At 37.2% G+C, this 27,950-nt stretch overlaps 1 protein-coding gene across 1 annotated transcript; it reads left to right on the top strand.

Annotated features, from left to right (window-relative positions):
* Positions 1–25: 25 nt before the first annotated feature.
* LOC148160378 (complement C3-like) lies at positions 26–27,925 on the top strand. The gene is made up of 51 exons (XM_088003849.1): positions 26–159; positions 1,128–1,329; positions 1,866–2,028; positions 2,321–2,394; positions 3,382–3,479; positions 3,577–3,659; positions 3,746–3,839; positions 3,911–4,013; positions 5,126–5,246; positions 6,771–6,886; positions 7,044–7,190; positions 7,805–7,904; positions 8,002–8,096; positions 8,182–8,373; positions 8,448–8,603; positions 8,829–8,955; positions 9,572–9,640; positions 10,020–10,217; positions 10,316–10,430; positions 10,514–10,602; positions 10,991–11,130; positions 11,309–11,521; positions 12,049–12,106; positions 12,737–12,826; positions 13,622–13,828; positions 13,991–14,066; positions 14,159–14,318; positions 14,411–14,506; positions 14,684–14,834; positions 14,929–15,014; positions 15,968–16,045; positions 16,163–16,318; positions 16,925–16,987; positions 17,731–17,812; positions 17,934–17,982; positions 18,741–18,831; positions 18,927–19,016; positions 19,266–19,368; positions 19,544–19,642; positions 20,028–20,120; positions 20,229–20,312; positions 20,537–20,675; positions 21,336–21,481; positions 24,840–24,982; positions 25,078–25,167; positions 25,417–25,519; positions 25,698–25,796; positions 26,181–26,273; positions 26,379–26,462; positions 26,687–26,825; positions 27,504–27,925. The coding sequence occupies exons 1-51, from the start codon at positions 65–67 to the stop codon at positions 27,649–27,651; spliced, it is 5,886 nt and encodes a 1,961-aa protein (XP_087859975.1). The 5' UTR covers positions 26–64; the 3' UTR covers positions 27,652–27,925.
* Positions 27,926–27,950: the final 25 nt, after the last annotated feature.

The raw sequence follows: 27,950 nt of genomic DNA, 5'->3' as shown, positions 1-27,950 counted from the left end.
GGGAGGAACAAATGGCAGCTGTTTTTAACGGAGCCACAGAGCGAGTGAAGCCACTCAGAGCAGGATGGGATCAGGCAGGAGGATGCGTTGGCTCCAGCTCTGGCTGATCGCCTGCCTTGCATTTTTCTCTCTTTTCTCTCCAGCTGCTGGATCTCCGACGTAAGCAGGCCATCCATTCATATTCACATATTGATATTTAACCACTTTTCAACAGTGAATTTAGATGACGCTTATGTCTCGTTTTTAATCGTGGTAAATCGTCTGCTGCTTCAACAGATCAGGCTAACGTTTGTTGTCGCATTCAAAGCATATTTAGAGTTTAATAAATAGGATATAAGCTACTTTAACTCATTTTTTAATAGTGGCGTTTCTGCCAGTTGCTTGTGTTGGTACTTTTATTATAAAAATTTATTTCAGTATGTGAATGTCTCAGTTGGTTCTGAAACTGTTTTGCATTTATTGAACACTTTCTTAAACGGTAAAGACTGAAGGTGTTTTTATGTTGCGCAGAATGGATAACATTTGCTGTTGTTTTAATTTTGTAGACATTATTTTTTTAAGTTTTAGCCGTTGCCTCACACAGACCATATAACATCAATTTACACTCTTAACATGTTTTAGTCCCTGATTTTCTCCCTGTAACAGGATGTCAAATTGGGTCAGAAGGTTTGTTTGAGTTGTATCTTCTGACAGAAATCCACAGCACTTTGGTTAATAATCTATGAATTACTTAGAGATGCATTTCAACAGACTTAACATAGAGAATACAGACTAGTGATGAAACATTTTGTTGCTCTAATCAATACTGGATCAAGGTCACGATCAGAAATGCCGACTACACAACAACATGGGGAGATTTTTTTTTTTTTTTTTTTTTGATGGTTAAGTTCCCCCTACGCTATCAGTGCACGTAGCTGTTAGATTGCTGCACTGTTAAGGTTGTAAAGAATGTTTTCAAAATAGTGTTTTCCAAAGAAATTTCTTTAATACTAAGTACATTACTTATACATGTCTGTTTAGTCTTAAGCACAATTCTCACAGGATTGTAAAAACCCAAGTCACAGATGATAAGGAGCATCTTTTCACACTGCTGTGATGGACGTCTAAACTACGTTTGCTTCTTTCAGATATGTGATGTCTGCCCCCAACCTGCTGAGAATCGGAACAGAAGAACGAATTTTCATTGAGATTCAGGACAATGTGAATCGGAACCAAAATGTGAACGTTCAAATACGTGTGATGAACCATCCGACCAAAGCCACAACATTCACATCCACATCTGTGACTCTAACGGATCAAGCAAACTTCCAGGCCTTTGCAAAAATTGTGGTAAAATGCATGTTTCCTGGAATTACCCAAACCTTTTATGATGATGGAGGCAGCACTTATCAACTGCCTCTGAATGTTTTCCTTTCTAAATGAAGAAACTGAAGTTAGTTGGTCAACTTTCTGTTGACGGCAACGTGAAAATCTAAATAAAATACTTGATGTTTGTGGTCGTAATGTATAAAAATGGAGGCCATGTATATGTTCACATGGTGATGGATGTTTCTGTGTTTGAATTTATTTACTTACAGGTAAAATATTGGACTTTTTTTTAATTATTATTATTATTACCGGTAATTCAAATCCAGCAGCTCAGAAATGCATCCTCTGTTTACGGTTTTGTCTACATCTGTGGTCTCGAGCTCCAGTCCTCAAGGACAGCAGTAATGCAACGCCAATGGATGCAAATTGTCGTTAAAATCTAAAGAAGTCGCGCTCAAAGACTCGTCTGCTGCAGCTCTTCGATGTCTCTCTGCTTCACCTGGCTCTAATATTAGCTCATTAGCCACATATTTTAATCAACTGCTTGTTTCTCGCAGATTCCTCCTGAAACATTTGCCAACGACCGTAATGGAAAGCACTATGTTACTCTTCAAGCACAATTCCCTGATCAATTGCTCGAGAAGGTTGCATTAGTTTCCTTCCAATCTGGCTTCATTTTCATTCAGACTGACAAACCCATCTACACACCCAGCAGCTCAGGTGAGTCCAAAGCCAGAACAATCTGCCGTCACAAATGTTGTTTGAAGAATTTTAATCTTGACGTCCAAGACCATTGAATCTACAGGCAACGTTCATACACAAGAGTGGTCAAACAAATGGAGATAATTAAAAAAAACACACATCAAACATAAATGAAGCATCATATAAGTAAAGAAAATATGAGAAGAAATAATGTAAAAAGAACTATTTGTTTCTGAGGTTTTCACGTGCAGCATGCTACTTGGAAAGCAATGCAAAGTGCATAATCTGTCTGTTTCTGTGCCTGTGACAGTTCGCTACAGGATTTTTGCAATGTGGCCCGACATGCAGTCCCAATCGGATACTTCAATCAATTTTGAAATTGTGGTATGGTGCAAGATATTTCACCTGAATTGCTTTTAATGTCTAATGCTTCCCTGATCGATTGTTGTTGCTGTCTTTTTGAAAACTCTATTACTGGACAGCATCTTGAAAAATGCTTTATAGATAAAATATATTATTTCTATTATTCCGATTTTTATTGTATTTATGTGTATATCCACCCTTTAATTTGGGTATGTTTATTTTGTGTTAATATTTTTACATCAGCTCATTTAGCCAAGTGTCTCGTAACATTTTCCAAAGCTGGTGAATTTTTTTTCCACCAATTTGTTCTAGTTTGCATATCAGTCAACAAGAGGTTACGACCCACATTGCTGCAGTTGCTCATGGTGGCATTAGGAAAGGCAACCGCGTCAGAAAATAATGCATAAAATGTGGGTGGGTTTTCTCTGATTAGTTTTGCATTTCAATTGTTGAGATGCAGCAGAAGGGGAAACTCAGCCCCCCGGTCCGTAGGCCTGAGTACCTGCGTCCAGCTTCATAAGCCACCGAATTTTAAACAAAATCTGTAAAGAGTTCATAATGTCAAGCTTTCTAACGTGGATTCATTTTCAACAGCCACTTTTCTTTGGTCTAGAAAGTGAACAACATGAACAAAAAGTTTCATGAATTGCTGGATAAATGTTCCTTTGTGGTTTTCACATAGTTGTGAAAATATTCCAATTACATTTCAGTTGCATCTGGCATTAACTGCAGTGCCGTAAGTGTCTGTTTTTGTCACCAACTCAAAGCAGCACTGTAGATGAGCTGCCGTTCAAGACAACACACTGGGCTTCTCATCGTTAACTTGCTGCTCCTACTGTAAAATGCCTAGAAGCGCCAGTCAGTCAGCCGGCCAGCCGAACTATGGAGAAATTAAATCTAAACCAGTGAGAGTCAGCCCTGCAGACATAGACCAGACCTTCAGACCATAAAATAAAATAAATTACTTTTTTTTTCTTGAAGAAATTTGCTTTTTGTGTTTATTTTTAGACCCCGGCTGGAATTGTTATAGAGTCTAAAATAATCTCACTCAGGAATCTGGCATCAGGAATCTACACGGATGAGTACCGTCTGGGTAATATTGTCAGGTGAAGGATCTTTCAACATCGTTAGATCTTTGAAACGTTTGTATTGTTTATCCCCGTCGGAGAGCTACCTCCTACTTTTTGTTGTACTTGTGTGCAGCTTTGGAAATTGGAAGATGGTGGCCAACTTTCACAGCAATGCAGCAGAGAGTTTCACTACAGAGTTTGAAGTTAAAGAATATGGTAAATCCCTTTTAAGTTCTTCATATTAATAAAGACCGTCTATTTTAAGTGCTTTAATACACCAAAAATGCTGTCCTGTTTCGCAGTGCTTCCCAGCTTTGAAGTTAAGTTGTTGCTTCCGCCCACGACTCCCTTCTTCTATGTTGAGAGCAATGCCCTCGATATCACCATCAAAGCTACGTAGGTTGATGCAGACCTTTGATTGTCCTGTTTTTCTTAGAGACATGTTCACTGTTCTTGTCTGGTTTTAGGTATACGTTTGGTAGAGAGGTGGATGGAACCGCTTATGTGGTGTTTGGGTTCATAAACGGCGATGAAAAAAAGAGCTTTCCAAGTTCCCTTCAAAGGGTCCCGGTAAGTACCTTCATGCAGCTGATCTGCATTTCTCGTCTGAAAGTTTGAGCTCTATTTTTTTTTTTTCATTACATTTTTTCCCCAGTCCCCTCAAAGACTTACCCCATTCAAAGGTGTATTTATGTTTAGCCAAAATCGTTTAAAAGTTAAGCTGGTTCGTCCATTTTTCTCCCCACTTTAATGAAGATTGTGATCAACATTAACATCCGTTTGTGGCCAATGGCAGCCATTGGCCGCACAAAGGCTAAAATCATTTTTAGCCTTATTTAAAAGACTTTAAATAAGTTGTAAAGAATATGAAAATAAAATGGAGGCCATCGTAAAGTTAATGAATAAATATTTTTATCATAAGCTTCTATTGCAATGCTCCTGTGATTGGCTCGTTGAAACGTTTTCATGAAGGGTGCAGCTGAAATTACTCTGTCATTCTGTTTGAATTGGGAAAGCTGAATGGTGACTTTAAAAGGGAGCAGAGCTTAAAGTTATGTTTTTTTTTTTTGTCCACCATCTTTACCTTCAAGGAAACGTGTCTGATATCGTTGCTTTACTTCAAATGGGGTGCGCAAGCAAGGACACTACTCAAAGAGTCCAGCATGACGGACTCCCAAAGACGGTTTGGTTAGGTGGTGGTTCGGTGGATTCGGTGGGCACCAGTGCAGGATTTGTTGCAAAGTGGCAGTGGGTGGCTGCCACTGGTTCTGCAGGAAGATCAGTGTGGAAACTTTGGATGCTGGGCTTGTGTCAAACAAGACAAATAAAGATGTAGTGTCTAATTAACTTCCCATTAGTTTGTTTGGAGTATCAGGAAATTAACAGTAGAAAAGAAAACGTGAATGATGCTATCAGCTTTTGTGTGGAGCTTCTTTGTCCAAGAGAGGTAAAACCCTCCAATGCCACATAAAAAAAATTATTAAGATTGAATCATCTTTCAAAATTAACTTTGACCAACAATCCGGGACTACTGTAGTGACAGAAACATATGTTTTAAACCCAACCACAAATTATATAAATGTGTCTGTGTAATAGGGCTTTCAATCCAGGTCACATTGCTGGTTTCATGCAAATTCAAGTGTTTCGGTTTTTAACCTAATCCTTGCATGATATTTTTACAGATCCAAAATGGGAATGGAATGGTAACTCTACTGAAGAAACACATCACAGAAATCTACAAAAACATCCTGGATCTGGTCGGAAAGTCCATATACGTGTCTGTCAGTGTGCTGACTGAGAGCGGTAAGAGACACTGCATTTAACTTTGAGACCATGAGCTAGATGTAGACACAACACTGACCTGAAGGAAAACATCCAAAATGTCCTTGTGCGCTTTATTCACGTAATGTTAAATTGGTGCAAGAGACAAAAAAAAAAAATAAAGGTTTCAGTTCTCAGGCTGCCATTGCACATGAATAAAGAGGCAGAGAGGATTAGTGATTAAGATAACGTTAAAGAAGGTATTAAACATGCTTTTCATTAAACCCACATTTCTGTCAGGTTGAATTAAAATTGTTTTCATTGCTCTGATGTACTACTCTAATATAAGACATTTTTAAGCAGCTGTAAGCGTTTTTGTGCAGCATTATTCTATTGATGTTTTTGTGCACATTCTACAAAATAGAGCAAAATAGTCTCATGTGTTGAAACATCACAGAGACAACAGCCCAGATGTTTCTAATTTCATCTAAAGATAAAAAAAAAAAAAATAGTGTTGGAAAGCAGAAATAAAAATTAAAACGTGTTTTCAGGTTTTAGGCATGGAAGTAGAAGGAGTACTATCAGAGGTGGTCATGGAAGAAAATGTACCGTATTTTCCGCACTGTAAGCCGCACTGGATTATAAGGCGCATAGAATAGTCGCTACAGTAGAGGCTGGAATTACGTTATGCATCCACTAGATGGAGCTGCAGTAAACAGAATATCAACAAAACAGTCCGACTTCGGTCGGCAAGGAGAGCCTTCCGGAACTGGGCCAGGACGTGGCCAGACAATGGTCACCCTTCTCCGTTCGCGCACAGCATGTTTGTGGAGAACGTGGTGCTAAATGACCTGCAGACGACCTGATTCTAGACGGTGGGTAGGTAGATAGGTCAAACTTTATTAACAAACCAGCGTTCTGACAACTATCCCAGCATGCACCGCACGCTTCTTCTTCTACGGGTGAAAATGAAGTCGGCGGCTGCTTACCGTACTTGCTAGACCTGTTGTGGCTCAATATTGGTCCATATATAAGGCACACCGAATTATAAGGCGCACTGTCGGCTTTTGAGGAAATTGAAGGTTTTTATGTGCGCCTTATAGTGTGGAAAATAAGGTAATTGTAATGTTTTCAGGTTGAATGTCCATCCAAAATCAATTCTCAAATGACATTTGCTTGAAATAGTTGTAGAGGAAAAACTCTGCGCCTGTGGGATTTTTGTTCAGGACAGTGCTAAATCCATTTTGTTTGTCATTAAGTGACATATTGATTCTGGGAACTAACAAATGCCCATTAATTTACGACAAAACGTCTCTTTGTCTTCCTCAGATATTCAGGTGTGAGATTGACAACATTGCTTAAATTAATTAATTCTTCAAAACTAAATGTGCTTCTCAAAAATACAACTTTCTTAATAACTGAATGGACTGGGTAGGTAGATGAATTGGGCTTTATTTGTAAAATTTTAAATATAGAGAAATCTCCCGAAAATAGCATTTAGTGCAGCTGAAGTGTAAAAAGGTGCTAGACCTGCCTAAGTAAACCTTGCTTATGCATTCCTGACAGGTAGCGAAATGGTGGAGGCAGAATTAAAAGGGATCAAGATTGTCCAATCCCCTTACAGGATCCACTTCAAAAGAACACCCAAACATTTCAAACCAGGGTTGTCATTTGATGTAACGGTAACGTACAACTATCCATGTACTATATGTAAAAATAAGAAAACATTGTAATTATTAAGTTATGTCATTGTTGTACTATTGTTAATAGAAGTGAGAGTTATTAGACATATATTATATTAATTACATAAAGTTAAAGTTCTCCTGTTGCCAATGGCAGGTAGAAGTTTTGAATCCAGACGGTTCTCCAGCAGAGGGCATCCCTGTCTCCGTCAATCCCGGTGGAGTTTTGGCCACCACTAAAAGCAATGGGTTGGCAAGAATTCCTATTAACCCCGGGGGAGAGATACAGAGCCTGCGAATCACAGTATGTGTCCAGAAATGTCTCATGTAATGCTTTCTATCAACCTTGTTTGTTTGAATCTTTTCATGTGTGGAATCTTGATTATTATTATTATTATTATTATTATTATTATTATTATTATTATTATTATTATTGTTGTTGTTGTTGTTTTTGCTACATTACAACTTACCACTTCTTCAACTGTAACATTTGCATATTAACATGTTTGTTCTGGTAAAGGTGAAAAATTGGAACTACATTACTTTAGACGTCTTGAAAATATTCAGTCTTTAAGATTTTTAAAAAGTCCTATTTAAAGGGGAAAAAATAGTTGTAGAGCCATGATTCTGATTAATGGCATGGTTTGAAAATAGGCAGGTAACCATAATTTTCCTTCAGCTTACATTTCTGTATTGATTTCTTTAAATAAGCAAAACTCACTATAATGAGCAGAAGGGAACTCATCTGTCTGTCTGTCTGTATCCACATCGTGCATTTTGATAAGTTATCCGAGTTGCTGAAATAAACTTTTCCAAAATATTAATCTTATTTATAGGATTTGTGAAACTTTTAACGAGTCTGTACCTACCTCAGCTAATCTGTGTGCTCTTTACCTTAATTCAATTGATTTTCCACAGGCAAGGACTAATTATCCCCCAAATGCACCAAATAGACAAGCAACGGCCACAATGGTTGCTCTTCCCTATAAATCCCCAAGCAACAGCTTACTTCACCTAAGTAAGCGTTGTCCTCAAAAAGAACAATTTAAGTAATACCAGCCATGGAAAATGTAGCATATTAAATATGTGCGTTAATGTGAGAAACAACATTTCAGGTGTTCACACAGCAGAAGTGGAGCTAGGGGATTCGATGAAACTCGACCTCTACTTCACCAAACCAGAAAGTCAGGAAAAACACATCACCTACCTGGTGAGAGTCGGTCTGCAGTTTGCACACAATTCTTTGTTGTTTCGTCTGAACACTGAGGGATTAATGAACAAGTTTGTTTCCCTAGATATTAAGCAGAGGTCAGCTGGTGAAACATTTCAGAGAAAAGAACGTTAATCTAAACCAGATGTCGGTGACAGTTGACATTACAAAGGAAATGCTGCCATCGTTCCGCATTGTAGCCTTCTACCACACAAGTTCAAATGAACTGGTGTCAGATTCTGTTTGGGTGGACGTGACCGACACCTGCATGGGAAAGGTGAGAGACGCTGAAAGCATGATGTTGGAGAAACTATAAAGAAAATGTAAATGTTGTGTTTGCCTGCCCGTTAGCTGACACTGGAAATGAAAACGCCTGCTGCAAGCTATGAACCTCGGAAGACTATCAATGTTTTAGTAACAGGAGACCCAGGGGCCACAGTGGGCATGGTGGCTGTCGACGACGCCGTCTACATACTGAACAACAAGAACCGCCTCACACAGAAAAAGGCAAATTTTTATGGTGTTTATAAGAATTTAACAGAGACAGAACAAAAAAAAAATACAATAATCCAAAGCAAAAGTCAAAACATTCTGATGCCTATTCAATATGAAAAGAAAAATTGACAAACTAGCTCTCTGTAAGATAAATATGATGTTTCAAACACAAGTGTGAAGCTCTGATGTTCTGCCTTGTCAGGTGACATTTTATTTTCAATCCACCCCTTTGACTAGATATGGGACGTGGTGGAGCAATATGACACAGGCTGCACAGCAGGTGGAGGGAAGGATGGCAGGAATGTGTTCTACGATGCAGGACTCCTGTTTCAGAGCAGCCATGATGGATCACCGTCCAGAACAGGTCACACGTTCCCCTACATTTGTTTTAGTGTTAACCACCAAAGGATCACAGCTGCTGCCCTCTGCTGGTTGTATTATGCAAGCAGCAGCTAAGCAGCGTTTATTTACTCAGAGTAGCAGGATAATAAAACACCAACAAACGTTAATCTAACCCAACTTAAAAAATACTTAATATTTTGTCATATCATGTTTGGGCATGGATTTTGTATTAGCAGTGAAACACCAAAAAGACAATCAAAGTAAATAAAAAGAAACAACAGCAAAACCGATTGGGTTGAACAAAGAAGAAATTAGTTAAAGAAAGAAAATGATTTGTAAAAGGCCAGAAAATTGTAAAGTGATGGACAGTAAGAAGATCACAGTGCTTGTTGCTGTGTCCTCTTTCAAGGAAGATGATAAACGGCATAAGCTAGATTATGATTGGTCTAACCTGAATTTAATCATCAGACATGAAACGATTGGATCTACACTCAGTATGTTAGGTTCAGAAAATAATAATCATTTCTGCAATTTGAATCATCTACTTCTTATTTTTACATGAAACTTTCATGGATGTGTTATTTATACATTGTGGAATTTGATATTAAGATTGTGTTTCTGAAAATTCCTGTTTCTAGATCTAAAATGCCCCACTGCCACCAGGAGGAAAAGAGAAACCACTATCTTGGAAGTCAGAACCAGCTTATGTAAGAATTAATTTTTTCACAGTATTTTTCTAATACTAGTATTAATTTGTGGATAACAAGCCAATAATGTTACTGTTAATTGAATTGTGCCATGTGTTTTATAGTACTTATAAAGCAATCTCTGTAATGTCATTTCTTTCCCCCACACATGTTTCTCTTGACATGTCCATCTCTGTGATTAGCCTTCCTCAGCTTGAGATCGAGTTACATGTGTTAGTTTCAAAAAAGATTTTAATGGCAATTATTGATGAACTGAATCAGACGGAAGTTGTGCAAAACTGAAGACTTAGCAGATTATTGATATATTTTTGTGATAAAGACAGAGCTGTAATGTATAAAAAGCTTTGACATGTGCGTCCTCATTTCATGTCTTTGTCAGTAAGTGGTTTCAGAACCCATTTACAAAAGGACTGCTGTTTGGATGGGATGAAGGAAATCCCCGTCTCATACACCTGTGAGAGGCGCACCGAGTACATCGTGGATGGTCCAGAATGCAAGCAGGCCTTCCTGCATTGCTGCAACGAGATGAAAAAACAGAGAGACGAGAGGAAGGTGGAAATCCTACACCTAGCTCGCAGTAAGAGACGAGCACACGATTTGCTCTCATTTCTATTCAAAGTCTTTTCTTAAACAAACAAACAAGAAAACATTGGTCGTTTCTAATCTTTTCCCGAGGTGAGACAGATGATTACAAGGTATCCAATGATGAAATCGTGTCGCGCTCCAATTTCCCAGAAAGTTGGTTTTGGAAGGATATTTCACTAAGATGCCCTGCAAACGACCCCAACTGGTAATAAGAGCAGCAGAAGAAAATATGTGGCTACTAAACGCTAAATGTTTTCACACCAACATGATCTCTGGTTGTTCCATCAGTAACACCGTGACAGCTCAGAAGACTGAAGCTTTGCCGGACACAATCACAACGTGGCAGCTGACTGCCGTCAGCATGTCAAAAACTCATGGTGAGCGTCAGCGGTCTGTAGTCGGGTTTCATCTGCTGCTGTTTCACTTTACAGTGACTTCAGTGTGTCAGACGTCTCACTAATATTTAAATGTTTGTAGTCATATTGCACTACTTAAAAATACATATTCTTTAAGCTTTAGCATTATGATTTCTGAAATGATCATTTCTACTTGTCTGTGCTGATGAGAATATAAAAATGTCATGTCTCTTGCACGTATGCAAAATAGTTCTGTAGTTTATGCTTGTCTGACACGAATAAAAAGCCCAGACCACAGTTTACAAGAAGTAAATCTCTTTAAAGACTTCAGTAGAAAAGCACTTTTTTATATCCTTCAAGGCTTTTGATTTCTATCTCATTTTGTGGGGTTTTTTCTGCTTCATTAAAGGTCTCTGTGTGGCCAAACCACTGAAGATCATTACCTGGAAGCCGTTCTTTATTGACCTAAGACTGCCCTACTCAGCTGTTCAAGGAGAGCAACTGGAAATTAGGGCAATTCTCCACAACTACGATGACAATCCCATAACTGTGAGTTTGAGGTGTCTGGAATACAGTCTAATCCAGACTGTATGTGTCACACACTTTGAATATTGAATCATACATACTCCTCTTTTTGTCTTTATCTTTGTCTGCCCTTTGCTCTTAAAATGACAGACTGAGATTGAGTTTTTCCTTGTTAAACTCCCAACCTCATTCTGCTCTCCAGGTACGCATTGAGCTAAAAGAGGAGGCCAGCATCTGCAGTGCAGCTTACAAAAAAAAGTGGTTTCGAAGTGAGGTCCAGGTCGGACGCCAAACTACAAGAGCTGTACCATTTATCATTATTCCCATGAAGCATGGATCTTTTCCTATTGAGGTCAAAGCAGCTGTTAAAGGCTCTTTCCACTCAGATGGAGTCAGAAAGATGTTGCTTGTTGTGGTAAGAGAGACGAATGCCTGCTCTACACTTTTACTGTGCTGAAACATCTTCCAGATAGGATGTTAGCATCCTATTGTTAGCATCTTCCAGATAGACCTCCGCATTTCCATATTTGATAAGTGCAACAGTACTTTGATAAGTACAGTATCCTTCTTTCGTTAAAACTTTAAGGGGAATATGTTTTTTGGCAGTTTTCACTGTTTAAACCAGGAATTGGGAAAGAAAATACTGGAGAACATTTAACAAAACATGTAGTAAGATCACTCCCCCTTATCCAGTTTACCTAACTCAGCTTTATCCCTCAAAGAGTATAAATATTTTATTTTTTGTTTGATTTTTTTATCTTATAACACAATGGGGAAATTCATGCCAAATCAAAAAACTGAAATTTTGAGATGCTCTATGATAAGCAACATTAGGTGCAGCAGAAAACTTTGTTTTAGTCATGTGTAATGCAAGTACCCAAATATGGAGATGGAATCCAGTCAACACAGGATTTTTTACTCGTGATTTGTTTCTTTTTCTAGCCTCAAGGTGTGCTGATGCAAGAGCAAACAAAACGAATTCTAGATCCTGCTAGAAAAGGTAAGTTTAGGGAACCAGTCTAATTTTTAGATTTGGGAAAGTGGACCCTTGTGCACAAAGATTCTCAGAGTCCTCTCACAGAACTCCTACTTTAGCACAAACAAATCCTGCAAGGGAGTTTTAGCTTAAGAGTAAAAAAGTGTGGGTGACCCGATGCTAGGTGTGACGCTGACTTCAAGTGACTGATTAGTTGAAACACAAATCAAAATAACTGGAACCGTAATCAGTTCAAAAAACTTCATATTAAAGCTTCAGCATGTAACATTTATTAAGAAAAATATGGCTATTAAATATTTGTTAAAACCGTCACTGGTGCCCAGTGCTTACTGCAGAAATACTCACTCAATCAGAAACAACCAATCAGGGTGAGGGTCTTAGCACTGTCAGTCATGCTCGGGTATTCGCTGCTCATACCCTAAATTGCTTCCCTGCCATTATCACATTGACCGGCTGGTGAAGTAAAGGGCACAGAAACCAAACAGGAAAAAGGAGCAGTGCCTGCTGTTGGCATATCTCTATACGTTTCATGAAGAAAGTCTCTCCTTTCTAAAATGCTGTCATTGGAGCTATTTTTAGTCTTAGGAATATTTGTGCATATGGTTCCTGATGTCTTGCTGTTTCCCATCACAGGCGGAAGGCAAGAGGAAATTATTAACAGTGACATTCCCATGGCCCATCTGGTTCCAAATACACCGGAGAGCACTCTGATCTCTCTGACAGGTGAGAGGAAGTAGTGCACAAAGCTGCTGACATTGGATCCCGTTGCATCCACATTATGTTGCTGCAGTAAATATGCTTCACCGAAAAAAATTATAGTAGTTAAAGTTGTTAATGTTTCAGCACCTCCCTCTGGTGCTATGGACAAATCCCACACAGCAAACACCCTTATTGGGCAGGATTTGAACCCAAGACCTTCTTCTTATGAAACAACTGCACAAACCCCCTTCCACTTTGACATTCACATCAGGAAAAGTTACACAATGAGAACTCAATGCAAAGAAGTCAAGCTATTTCCATCAACAGGACAAGAGTTTAAAGTTCTTGTACTATTTTAGTATTTGCATGCCTACTGGATTGTTATTGACAATGTATTTTATGTGTTTTCATAAAATGGCATTGATCCCACAAGTAGGTGACTTAGGTTCACTGTCATCTAGTGCAGAGTAGTTGTCTTACAATTGGGAGGTTGCAGGTTTGATTCCAGCACTCAACTTCATCTGTGTTTCAGTGTTTAAATATTTGTAAGAGTTTGGGTGAATGTGTCTGCAGTGTAAAGCAATTTGGTAAGTATGACAAAGCTTGTTAGAGCTAGCTATTTAGGACGTTGTTAAATCTGCTCCATCATCTTCATCACTTTTTGTTAGATGTAGCCAAATTAACTTTGCAGTCCAAATCAAATGTTGGCAGTCACGAAAAATAGAGGCAATGGTGGTATATTTTTTCTAGAGATTCCCATGTTGTTTTCCAACGACAATCCTGATCACTAACTTTTTTTTTTTTTTTTTGAAAACACAGGCATCGGGCAGATGAATACACTGTTGGATAATGTCATTAGTGGGGAGTCCATGGGTAGTCTAATTAGAGCGCCCTCAGGATGTGGAGAGCAGAACATGAAAGGTGTGACCCTGCCTGTAATTGCAGCTTTATATTTGGACAAAACCAACCAATGGGAACATGTGGGCTTTGAAAAGCGCAATGAAGCTATACAACACATTAAAACAGGTAAGCTTCATAGACCCTTTTTAGGTGCAAATACCATTTATATAATGTTACCTGCAACATACTAAATGTAAAAAAAACCCTTCATTAACACAGTAAATTTTCTAAAACTATATTTTTTGATACTTCAAAAGGTAATCAAAAATTTTTGTTGACTTTTTGCAGGTTACGAAACACAGTTCAAATTTCGTAAAGATGATGGATCTTTTGCTATGTATTCATTCAAACCAAGCACCACCTGGTAAGATACTCATTTATAAATTCCACATTTCATAGAAATTTCTACAAGAAAATATTTTATTATTGTCCTCTTCTCACCTCTCTCTTGGAAAGGTTGACTGCATATGTTGCCAAGGTGTTTGCCATGGCAACAGCCTATGTGCACATTGATACCAGTGTGGTATGTGGTGCTATCAAGTTTCTGATTCTTCAGACTCAGAGACCAGATGGCATGTTTGTGGAAGTTGGAGAGGTTTCAGATAAGAGCATAATTGTGAGTACAATACATCAGGTAACACCGCCTTATAAATATGGTGTAAAAACAGAAAAGATGCCACCAACTTTGTACCCAATGTACTTGAAAAGGGGGATGTGGGCGGTGTAGATTCAGATGCCTCCATGACTGCTTTCTGCCTGATTGCCATGAAGGAGTCGAGTAGAATGTGTTCTGATTACGTTCCTGTGAGTAGCAACCTCCACACAGCTTTTCCAGACCTTTCATACGGTTTGTTCAGACATCATTTACTTCACCATAAATTAAAATGGTTTATCTCCTCTTTTGCTAAATAATGAACTCATTATACAGCATTTTTCCTGACCTTGTCATGACTTATTTTGAGTAATGTTTTTGCACAAAAGAGCCTTTCAAGCAGCATGAGAAAAGCACAAGCCTACTTGGAACGACGACTGCAGAGTCTCACCAACCCTTACGCTGTTGCGCTGACATCATACGCCCTGGTGAACTTTAAAAAACTGGACAGAGGCGTTCTCTTCAGGCATGCTGCCCCAGGTCTCCTAGCATAACATTTCAATAAGAATACAGAAATAACTAAGAGGCTAATCACACACAAACTGTAGTAATAATCTCAGGAAGTTTTCCACAGATCGAACCCACTGGCCTGTTCAAAAGGGGAAAGATGCTACACTGGAGGCCACAGCTTATGCTCTTCTTGCACTTGTTAAGGACCAGGTGGGTGTTGTGACAAATGACAGACTAAAAATCCTAAAAACTAAATATTTATATATATATATGAGATTTTATTTTTGTGGTCTTATGTCAGTTTTAATCATGAAATTGCACCGGGATTTCTGTTTTACAATGTCACTACATAATGACACTTGATTCTGGACATTTCGATATAGCTGGGCAGTGCAAGAACACAGCATTTTATTAAAATGTACAAGTTTTGTGCTTTTATGCCACATAATTGGAACTATTTCAAAAGGATTAGCCAATCCGGACCTGGGTAAAATAGTAGCACTGTAGGAGTATGATTTCAAGTCGACTTTTAAGCAAAGGGGTAAAGACACATCTCATGGCACAAAGTTTTGCTATAGCATTGATGGCATTTCTTGACAAAGTGGAGAATAATTGGTTTTCAATGTGTTATGCAGTTACAGTTGACAAAACTGTAATAACAAGACAGCTGCCATGAGAAAATCAATATATCTGAGATACCAAAAACGCTTAAGTACACTCACTTTTCAAACATTTTACTTAAAAGTAGATGTTTATGGTACTTTACTCCTGCATGGAGACTAATAGACTTTGGAATAAAAATGTGAATGTCTAACTTTTCAGATCAGATTTAAATTGTATTCATAAGTCATGTCTACTTCTACAGGTGTTATTACAGTGAAATACCTTTCTCAAACTTTCTACTGTCCTACAAATTTTGCCAGATGAAATAATGATGAAAAAGCAAAAACAGGGTTTTCTGCTCGCTTGGAATACAGAGTATTTGGCTTCTCTGCATCCATGTTCTCATTGCTGTGCTTAGAATCCTAAAAATTGGAGATTATTCTATGTAATTAGTAGATTAAATGAATTGCCATAATCCCAAAAGGCATTAAGATCACGTAACACATTCAGTGAAACATTAAAATAAAACACAGGGGGGGGTTTGCCTCCTTTTCTTAAAGGCATTTGAAGAAGCTAAACCTATTGTACGATGGCTCAGCCAACAGCGGAGGTACAGTGGAGACTACGGAGCAACTCAGGTAATTCAAAACTCTCGATAGGTCAAGCACTTTGTTTGTAATGAAAAAATAAATTGTTTCATACTTCTCTTCTGTTTAATCTGATATTTTGATGCTGAATTCTATATTTTTCTCCAGGCTACTATAATGGTGTATCAGGCTGTAGCAGAGTATGCCTCCAATGTGAACGAGCCTCCTTTTGATCTCAATGTGGACGTATCAGTAAAAGGCAGGTCACTGATGAACAAGATCAACTTGAACAATCAAAATCACTACAGCACTAGAACATCTAAGGTGAGAAGATGGATCAGAACTGCTAACAAGAGTGAAAACTACTGCTTTCCATGGAATATTTACAATTAAAAGTGACAAACTAAGGTCTATTTAGTACAAAATCTATAATGTAACCTAAAAAACATAACATCAGACTGAAAAACAAACCCAGCATACCATAGTGAAATATAACCTTTGCAGGCTTTTGTATCGATTCTTTTGAGGAACCTTTAAAATTCACTCGTTGACCTGTTTATTGGATGCATAAGCTCAAACAAATGTAAGAAACTCAGTGGATTTTGACATCTAGACCTGATTAGCTGTTGAAGTTGAAACCATTGCGTCAGAAGAAAAGAAAAGCCATTCAAGGACTCACATTGTTGTTTCAGGTTCAAATGGTCTGGCACCAACAATCATGCCATTGTCAACAGTGTCTAAACTGTGCAGAACAATCCCTGAGGTTTAGGAATATACAGTGAGCAGACTGAGTTGGTAGAAAGGCAATGGATCCGACAACCACTCAATGAGACCAGTGTTACTTCAAATGAGACCTTTATGTTTTGTATATATATATATATATAAATAATTTTTTTTCTTCTGTAAGCAATTTCCCATTTTCCCCAACAGTTTGAAGGCATTAATAAGGATGTCACAGTGACTGCAACAGGGACAGGAGAAGCAATGTTTAATGTAAGTATAACTCATTGTTTGTGAATTTTTTTTTCTGTATTTATATGCTAATGAGACTGTAAATGCTTTTATTTTCATAACTTTTCCCTCGCAAAGTTTTAACAAAGTTTGACCTTTTTGGAGCATGCAGGGAATTATAAGCTATATAATAGATAAGATATACATCCAGTAATTACTTGTAGTAATTTTAAAAGCTTTAAGATGTGTCATACTCAATTTTACTGCAGCTTATTAAAATTAAATCTTCCTTTTAATACGTCTGATTAACAATAAGTAAATGCAGGATAAAGCACTTCTTAAGCTTCTCTATGTCCTTATCTTATCGCAGATAGCAGCTACTTTTGTGAAATTCAGTCCAGCCCAGACTATAAAATCTGCTCACCGGCTTCTCCTTTGTAGTTCGGCCATGTTTGCCTTCAGCTTTACAACTTGAATGTTGCTGCATGGGTGACAGTATGATGTATTTACGGCGTAAAATCAACACATCGCGATAAAATTCACGGGAAAAAAAACAACTATTTATTAGTTATTTTTTATTTTATTTTATTTAATCGGTATTATCGTGAATAATATGATGTGACCCAGTCCTACTCAATTGCTATTATTCCTTTTCTCTTGAAGATGCTGTGTCAGTATTAGATGCTGAGCTGGTTTACTCCAGAGAAATCCAGGTTGAAATTCATTGTGCTGTGTAATCAAAAACTTTCTGAGGCTGCAACAGTTCTTTTTTTTCTGTGCTTCAGATGGTTTCACTTTATTATGCAATACCAACAAAAAGGGAGAGTGACTGTGAGATGTTTGACCTGACAGTGGAGCTTATTGAAGGTACTGTCATTCCTCCCTCTATTATCTGTGTTTAATGGTTTATTATTTGGGGTTTGGTTGTATCTGCCCTGCTTGCCTTTTTTTGGTCAATGTAACTGTAATCAAATTTGGTTCTTTGCAGTGAGCTCTGAAGAAAATAAAAGAGTGTACAAGCTCAAGATAGAAGTTTTGTGAGTACCGCCATTGCTTTATTGTTATGCAAGCTCAGTTAAATGTGCTTATAAAATTTTAATTAAAAACATTTTATATAGGAACATATTTAAATGTCAGTTCACTTGGCACTTTTATGACTAAACTGAAACATTTTGTGCAACACACAACATATAACAACAAGAACCTAGGCGCAATAGAAGAAAACATCCTGATCCTGACCTTAACTTCCAATCTGGCTATTAAAGTTCACACAATGCAGCAAGACTGCAATTGTAATATTAGCAGCTCATGCTGTACTGAATAGCCTAAGAAGCACCATAAAGACCCTGGGTCTGTATTGAGATGCACCCACACAGCATTTGTGCAGTCAGACAAAGGTTCTCAAATTTACATCAAATTTGAACACAAATGAGGCAATAAATACACGAGCAAAGCACTAAATACAAGCTAGACTTCAGAGAAAAATGACTGCTTGCATCAATTAGCCGAAAGAGTACAAAAAAAGCAAAGTAGTCTTGTAGCTACAACATACAACACTGCAGGATAAAGAATTAGCCACTTACTATTATAGACTCATGTATCACTGAGGTGGTAAGTAGGCTAAGTCATATTGTGGCCTATTGATGAAATATAAAACTAAGCATTTTCCTATTTTCAGCTGGGATGATGTAAATATTTTTAAAAGCTTGTGTTACTGTTTGAGGCATTGCTGACATTCATGAGATTCTGTGACGCTCTTAAATGTTTTTGTGCATTTGTTTCTGTGTGTTTGCAGGTACAAAAACACGGAGCGCAATGCATCCATGTCAATCTTGGATATTGGTTTACCAACAGGCTATAAATTTAACAAAAATGACCTGGATGCAGTAAGAGTCACTCACAAACATGGGAGCTAAAATAAATGGTCCTGAATCAGATCTAATACTAACCATAAGCTTTTCTAAATCCGCTGGTTGTGTAGTTGTCTACAGGGCGTGATCGCATCATTGATGAATATGAGGTAAACAAAGAGCTGTCAGAAAAGGGATCCCTGATCATTTATCTGAATAAGGTAAGAATGTGTCTCTGGCTGTTTTGAATTCAAAATGTTTTACATTTGAATTCCAGTTTTTAAGATTTGTCAAACCTAGCAATCGCTAAAATAACCACGTGATTCTTTTGAACGTACCGCATCATTGGCGGTTGTGTTAGCCTATCTGGAGCATTTGTAGCTTTATCATTTGAAGTACACAAGCATTAAAAAGTGAAATGTGGTTCAACACACCCTTGTCATGATATTAATGACCACCTCTTCTCACAGGTTTCTCACACCCGGCCTGAAGAAATCTCCTTCAGGATAGAACAGAGCATGTCAGTGGAGTTCTTGCAGCCAGCTGCTGTGTCAGTCTACGAGTACTATGACAGTGGGTTTCTGAACAACAATACCTGCAACTCAGGCTGAACAAATTATCGTCACAAGATATTTATGTCCGCGTTAAAAGCACAGAGAGCATGCAGTTCATTCAAGATCTGTGTTGTAAATGTATAAATGCTTAAAACATTAATACCTTCATGGATTATTATGCGTTTCTCTGTTAGTTGCTTCAGAGAAACGGTGTGTGAAGTTCTACCGTCCTCAGAGGAAAAGTGGCGAGTTACTGAGGCTTTGCCAGAGCGAGGCATGTCTATGTGCTGAAGGTAACGTAATTATCTGAGCTGATCATGAACCATGAAACACAACACAACTCACCTGGAATGCTAAAACACATTTGGAAACACACTTTTCACCATTTTTCTTTCTTATCCTTTTTAAAACTTTGTTGAAAATGATACAAATGGGGTTTAAAGGAGTGTAGTAACATTTTTTCTTGTAGTTTTTTTTTTTTTGTAGTTCAGTTCATTGTTTTGTATTGAAGATATTGTTGTTAATTTTCTTCACTCAGTATTGGAGGCCTGTTCAAACATGTTCAAATCCAGCATGTGCACACGTTATTGACGTATAGCCATTTTTACAAATATATATTACACATTTGCTCTCTCACTCTCCTCACAGACGTATCTTACTTTCCTGTTTATCTTTTAGAAAACTGCAGCAAACAGAGAAAAGAGAAAATCAGCAATGATAACCGTCTGGAAAAAGCTTGTGAATCCACAGAATCAAGCAAAATAGATTTTGGTAAGAGTGTTTATTATTATAGTGTGGAATTATAGGGAATTTTTTTTTTTTGCTAAAGGCTTTATTGAGTGAGAGAGAATTACAGCTTATACATTTTCTTTATTTCAGTTTACAAAGTGGTTGTGGTGGATTTTTTTGACAATTACACAACCGACTCCTACAATGTGCGCATTTTGCAAACCTTTAAGAACGGTGGGTGCTATCTGTTTATTTTGATGGTTTGTATATCTATACTGTGTAAAGAAACAAATTTCTTGGACTACTACTTTAATCTACTTCAGGTTCATAAGAGATTGTGCTTGAATTCAAAGAAAATCTGCCTTTACTGTTAGTAACTCTGAACTTTTAAGGGCAATAAACGAGTCCCGAATGCATGTTGTACTCTACTCTTTTCCAACACACCTTTTCTTGCCCAGGAACTACTGATGAGAGTCCACTGGACCAATACCGCACGTTCCTTACTTACCAGCACTGCAGAGAGGCGCTAGATCTGAGACCGGGCAAAACCTACCTGATCATGGGTACATCAGCTGATATTCACATCGTCGGCACCTCGTAAGTGTTGTTTATATGGGTTCGAGATTCAGAACTGGCGAGGAGGAGGCTTATTTGACTTCTAGGGAAATAGGATTTCTTGCTGAACCTAAGATTATACATTATTTCAGATTTTTCAGCAAGTTAACTAAATGATAAATGGGTTTCATTTCAATATTTATTATTTAGTTTCTCTGTTAAATCTGTATAATTTTTTACTTTACAAGTAAACATTTTTAGAAAATGCATAATTTTCTAAAAGACTACTTGTCAACTACCCAAAATAAATAGTGTTTAGACACTATTAGGACTAAGTCGTGTATGGCAGAGCCAAAAGCTGTCATATTTTAGGTGAAAATCGACAGGAGACTTTCACTAATTAATTGTATTGAGGCTCATAGCAGTTTTCATGTTGATAAGATTTAAAATGTTATTTTAATGAAATGTGTAGCTCCTTGAATCGTGAGATGATTTTTAATTGAACGCAACTTGCTTTGATAATAAACAGCCAAAATACTTTTAGAGTTTGGGATACGTTTTGTTTAAAACATTTCATAAAAATTTGAAGTCATGTAACATGTATTTTTGATACTCTGATCCACTTGGTCCGTGAATAAAGCATAACCGTCCAAAATCCTGCTTTGTGGAAACTAAACGCATCATTCGATTTTCTGTGTTCAGATTCCGGTACATCATTGGGGAGACTACTTGGGTCGAGTACTGGCCGACCCCAGAGGAGTGCCAGACTGACATACATCGCCCTGTTTGTATGGATTTGGAGCTCATGGAGGATCAGCTAGTAGACTTTGGATGTATAATGAAGAAATAGAAAATGAAAAGTTAGCTACATTGCTAGTTATTCTGAAATCCTTCTCCTTAATTGTTTTTTTTTCTCCAAACACAGTTTTAACTTGTGAAGTGAGATTATCATACTTTATATCAACTGTCACTAACAAAGGGCTCCCATAAGTTGATGTTTAATGTCTAAAGTATTCCTTACTAAAATAGTTACAAAGAGCATGCAAATGTATTTGCAGGAAGTGTCTCTTGTTTTAAGTACACATGCAAATGGATAATAGTGTGAATAAAATAATTAAACCCCAATTTTTTTTATGTTTTTTTTGCAAGATTTTAATTTAATTATTTTATGCAGTTTTTCTTCTCAGTTGATGCATAATAAAATTAAGATTATACTGGTGCAAGATTCAGACAGCATGATTTTCAATAGTTTGGTTTTAAAGTGTCTCTTAGTAATTCAGATGTTTTATTCCAAGACTCCAAAAAGCGCTGGCTTTTAAATTGTTTGTGAAAATCTGATTTCATCCTACAGTCCTACAATTAACTAAAATCCTTTTTCAATACTATACTGTTGTTTTGGTCAAATTTATGCAGTAAATACATGTAATTAAATGCTACTTTGCTAAACCTAGTGTTTTATCTAGAGTAATTTCCTAGTTAAAACAAACCAAAAAAAACATTATTTGTTATGTAATTTCTAAATTAAGTGTGAAATGTGTTGGATTGAAATTTAAGTTCTAGTGGTTTAAACACGGCTCTGCCATCCCATCTCAGACTTGTTTTTGGACACATTGAACATTAAAGGTAGTCTATCAACCATGTTACACCATATGTGTGTAAAATTATCTGCTTGATTAACTAAAACGGCATATAGTTTTGTGTTGCAAAGGAAAGCATATTAGGAGAAAGTATGTTCAAAGTGAAGTACATTATATTTGAATATACAGACGATGCATGTAGTGGTCCTCCTCTTTTTTTTTAACATATTTTTAACCAGCTGGAAAAACTCAAATAAAATCTATAAACCACTTCCTACATGCTCAGCAATGTTCCTAAGTAATTTTTTTTTTGTATTCAATTTGTGTTCTAATACTATAAATTTGCAAAATGCTGCAAAGTTTAGCATTGTTGCTGTTGAGTAGCAGAGAAGGACAGTGTCGGCTGTGGAGTTATATGTAGGAACAGGATGAAGTCAGGAGGAGGAAGAGAAAGACATGGAGGGACAGGAGAGAGGGAGAAGTGGAAGGAGGACAGAAAACAGGAGAGCGGAGCAGGAACCAAGACTGACCAACACAGCCTGAACCTGCAAGTGATGATGACTTTCACATGAACATTTGTAATAGCAAAGTTTCAACAGGAGTGGATTATTGTAAGGGTGTGTCTGTCTTTGTTTGGGTTTTTGGAACAAGATGGCATCCGTTCCAGTGTCACGGGTCACACACTTGATAGCCGCACCTTGTGATGGATTACAGACGACAGGATTTATCAAGTCAACTAAAGCTCAAGAAAAATGACTAAGTTTAGATTCCAGCTTTTGCAGTGTCCAAGCCTCGTTTCATTGTCTGTCGACAATGTGGGTTTGCAGTTGGGTCGGTTTATTCTATCCAGCTTCGTCCAGATTCCCTTCAAGAAATGGAAACTTTGTGTGATCAGGCAAGGTCTCACACTCCCAGAGTTTAGTTGATCTCCCGCTAAAAGATTCTTGCCCCAGTTTCCCCTTCTGACTGACCTCAAACACTTCAGACTGATACAGACGTTCCCAGAGGAAAAAAACCAGGAGTAAAATTTACCAAATTGCGTAGTATGTCTCCAGTTTAGCCAAAACAAACTGACCTTTGTAACTTCTTTTATTTGGCTAGAATGTGAATGCTGGGAACCTTTCAAAATCAGTGTTATTTGACTGGAAGCACTGACAGTGATGTTACTCAATAATCTATAAAATCTGTCACTACAGTAGCAAGGTATTGAGAAATGCTACCAGATGGCTACAAGCCATCTTGGAAAGTTTGCTTTGTTGTTATGCATTGCTAGGTGCCAACATGTTCAGGCCTTGAACTTGTTGACTGTGTGCTCTCTTTTGCATCATTTACTGTAAAATGACAGCAAATGACAAAGTTCAAACACAAAGATGAGCAAACAACACATTAACATCTACCAGTTTCTTTAAATGCTCTGTTGAAAAGGACATTGGTCAAAACTACCTCTTTATGTATAATGGAGACTTTATCTGACTCAAATGAATTTGAATTGTGAGCAAGAACCATTTCACAATATGTAAAAGTCCAGAAAAAAAGGGAAACAAGGACTTGGTGAAAGGTTACCAAACCACTTCTCCACACTGACTGATTGGGACTTCGGAGCTTTACTCCACTAGGAGGGGCAAGCTTATGGAGAGCCATTTCAGCCAAAATTACATAAATAAATAAATGGGTGAAATAAATAAAAAATGAGTAAAATAAATCAAAAAATGAATAAATAAATAAATGGGTGAAATAAATAAAAAATGAGTAAACTAAATCAAAAAATGAAGAAAATGAGTGAAATAAATAAAAAAATTGTTAAATAAATAATTTAGCTTTTTCGTTAAACCAATTTTTTAGTTATTTATTTTTCATATCATCAATTTCCCAATTTCTCTTTTCATTTATCTATTTGTCATTTATCCCTTTATCCATTTACCCATTTTTCATTAATCTATTTTTCATTTAACCACTTTTCAATTTCCCTTTTTCATTAAGCCCATTTTTTCATTTATTTATTTTCCAGATTATCTATTTCTCAATTTCTTTCTTCTTTCTTTCTTTCTTGTTGTTATATGTTGTGCAACACACAACATATAACAACAAGAAGCTGTCTAAGGCGCAATAGAAGAAAACATCCTGATCCTGACCTTAACTTCCAATCTGGCTATTAAAGTTCACACAATGCAGCAAGACTGCAATTGTAATATTAGCAGCTCATGCTGTACTGAATAGCCTAAGAAGCACCATAAAGACCCTGGGTCTGTATTGAGATGCACCCACACAGCATTTGTGCAGTCAGACAAAGGTTCTCAAATTTACATCAAATTTGAACACAAATGAGGCAATAAATACACGAGCAAAGCACTAAATACAAGCTAGACTTCAGAGAAAAATGACTGCTTGCATCAATTAGCCGAAAGAGTACAAAAAATAGTCTTGTAGCTACAACATACAACACTGCAGGATAAAGAATTAGCCACTTACTATTATAGACTCATGTATCACTGAGGTGGTAAGTAGGCTAAGTCATATTGTGGCCTATTGATGAAATATAAAACTAAGCATTTTCCTATTTTCAGCTGGGATGATGTAAATATTTTTAAAAGCTTGTGTTACTGTTTGAGGCATTGCTGACATTCATGAGATTCTGTGACGCTCTTAAATGTTTTTGTGCATTTGTTTCTGTGTGTTTGCAGGTACAAAAACACGGAGCGCAATGCATCCATGTCAATCTTGGATATTGGTTTACCAACAGGCTATAAATTTAACAAAAATGACCTGGATGCAGTAAGAGTCGCTCACAAACATGGGAGCTAAAATAAATGGTCCTGAATCAGATCTAATACTAACCATAAGCTTTTCTAAATCCGCTGGTTGTGTAGTTGTCTACAGGGCGTGATCGCATCATTGATGAATATGAGGTAAACAAAGAGCTGTCAGAAAAGGGATCCCTGATCATTTATCTGAATAAGGTAAGAATGTGTCTCTGGCTGTTTTGAATTCAAAATGTTTTACATTTGAATTCCAGTTTTTAAGATTTGTCAAACCTAGCAATATCTAAAATAACCACGTGATTCTTTTGAACGTACCGCATCATTGGCGGTTGTGTTAGCCTATCTGGAGCATTTGTAGCTTTATCATTTGAAGTACACAAGCATTAAAAAGTGAAATGTGGTTCAACACACCCTTGTCATGATATTAATGACCACCTCTTCTCACAGGTTTCTCACACCCGGCCTGAAGAAATCTCCTTCAGGATAGAACAGAGCATGGCAGTGGAGTTCTTGCAGCCAGCTGCTGTGTCAGTCTACGAGTACTATGACAGTGGGTTTCTGAACAACAACAACACATGCAGCTCAGGCTGAACAAATTACTGTCACAAGATATTTATGTCCGCGTTAAAAGCACAGAGAGCATGCAGTTCATTCAAGATCTGTGTTGTAAATGTATAAATGCTTAAAACATTAATACCTTCATGGATTATTATGCGTTTCTCTGTTAGTTGCTTCAGAGAAACGGTGTGTGAAGTTCTACCGTCCTCAGAGGAAAAGTGGCGAGTTACTGAGGCTTTGCCAGAGCGAGGCATGTCTATGTGCTGAAGGTAACGTAATTATCTGAGCTGATCATGAACCATGAAACACAACACAACTCACCTGGAATGCTAAAACACATTTGGAAACACACTTTTCACCATTTTTCTTTCTTATCCTTTTTAAAACTTTGTTGAAAATGATACAAATGGGGTTTAAAGGAGTGTAGTAACATTTTTTCTTGTAGTTTTTTTTTTTTGTAGTTCAGTTCATTGTTTTGTATTGAAGATATTGTTGTTAATTTTCTTCACTCAGTATTGGAGGCCTGTTCAAACATGTTCAAATCCAGCATGTGCACACGTTATTGACGTATAGCCATTTTTACAAATATATATTACACATTTGCTCTCTCACTCTCCTCACAGACGTATCTTACTTTCCTGTTTATCTTTTAGAAAACTGCAGCAAACAGAGAAAAGAGAAAATCAGCAATGATAACCGTCTGGAAAAAGCTTGTGAATCCACAGAATCAAGCAAAATAGATTTTGGTAAGAGTGTTTATTATTATATTGTGGAATTATAGGGAATTTTTTTTTGCTAAAGGCTTTATTGAGTGAGAGAGAATCACAGCTTATACATTTTCTTTATTTCAGTTTACAAAGTGGTTGTGGTGGATTTTTTTGACAATTACACAACCGACTCCTACAATGTGCGCATTTTGCAAACCTTTAAGAACGGTGGGTGCTATCTGTTTATTTTGATGGTTTGTATATCTATACTGTGTAAAGAAACAAATTTCTTGGACTACTACTTTAATCTACTTCAGGTTCATAAGAGATTGTGCTTGAATTCAAAGAAAATCTGCCTTTACTGTTAGTAACTCTGAACTTTTAAGGGCAATAAACGAGTCCCGAATGCATGTTGTACTCTACTCTTTTCCAACACACCTTTTCTTGCCCAGGAACTACTGATGAGAGTCCACTGGACCAATACCGCACGTTCCTTACTTACCAGCACTGCAGAGAGGCGCTAGATCTGAGACCGGGCAAGACCTACCTGATCATGGGTACATCAGCTGATATTCACATCGTCGGCACCTCGTAAGTGTGTTGTATGTCATAAGTGTTGTTTATATGGGTTCAAGATTCAGAACTGGCGAGGAGGAGGCTTATTTGACTTCTAGGGAAATAGGATTTCTTGCTGAACCTAAGATTATACATTATTTCAGATTTTTCAGCAAGTTAACTAAATGATAAATGGGTTTCATTTCAATATTTATTATTTAGTTTCTCTGTTAAATCTGTATAATTTGTTACTTTACAAGTAAACATTTTTAGAAAATGCATAATTTTCTAAAAGACTACTTGTCAACTACCCAAAATAAATAGTGTTTAGACACTATTAGGACTAAGTCGTGTATGGCAGAGCCAAAAGTCGTCATATTTTAGGTGAAAATTGACAGGAGACTTTCACTAATTAATTGTATTGAGGCTCATAGCAGTTTTCATGTTGATAAGATTTAAAATGTTATTTTAATGAAATGTGTAGCTCCTTGAATCGTGAGATGATTTTTAATTGAACTCAACTTGCTTTGATAATAAACAGCCAAAATACTTTTAGAGTTTGGGATACGTTTTGTTTAAAACATTTCATAAAAATTTGAAGTCATGTAACATGTATTTTTGATACTCTGATCCACTTGGTCCGTGAATAAAGCATAACCGTCCAAAATCCTGCTTTGTGGAAACTAAACGCATCATTCGATTTTCTGTGTTCAGATTCCGGTACATCATTGGGGAGACTACTTGGGTCGAGTACTGGCCGACCCCAGAGGAGTGCCAGACTGACATACATCGCCCTGTTTGTATGGATTTGGAGCTCATGGAGGATCAGCTAGTAGACTTTGGATGTATAATGAAGAAATAGAAAATGAAAAGTTAGCTACATTGCTAGTTATTCTGAAATCCTTCTCCTTAATTGTTTTTTTTCTCCAAACACAGTTTTAACTTGTGAAGTGAGATTATCATACTTTATATCAACTGTCACTAACAAAGGGCTCCCATAAGTTGATGTTTAATGTCTAAAGTATTCCTTACTAAAATAGTTACAAAGAGCATGCAAATGTATTTGCAGGAAGTGTCTCTTGTTTTAAGTACACATGCAAATGGATAATAGTGTGAATAAAATAATTAAACCCCAATTTTTTTTATGTTTTTTTTGCAAGA

This window comes from Poecilia mexicana, unplaced genomic scaffold, assembly GCF_051168715.1.
Source record: "Poecilia mexicana isolate PSO_F unplaced genomic scaffold, ASM5116871v1 scaffold_2, whole genome shotgun sequence".
NCBI lineage: Eukaryota > Metazoa > Chordata > Actinopteri > Cyprinodontiformes > Poeciliidae > Poecilia > Poecilia mexicana.
This window is presented reverse-complemented; position numbering and strand designations above follow the sequence as displayed.

Bases quoted from the DNA above. Each gene is read 5' to 3' on its own strand.
- LOC148160378 (XM_088003849.1), top strand. From the start codon at position 65: ATGGGATCAGGCAGGAGGATGCGTTGGCTCCAGCTCTGGCTGATCGCC. The intron at 18,832-18,926 runs GTAAGAGTCACT...CTGGTTGTGTAG, and splicing joins ACAAAAATGACCTGGATGCA to TTGTCTACAGGGCGTGATCG. The intron at 24,983-25,077 runs GTAAGAGTCGCT...CTGGTTGTGTAG, and splicing joins ACAAAAATGACCTGGATGCA to TTGTCTACAGGGCGTGATCG.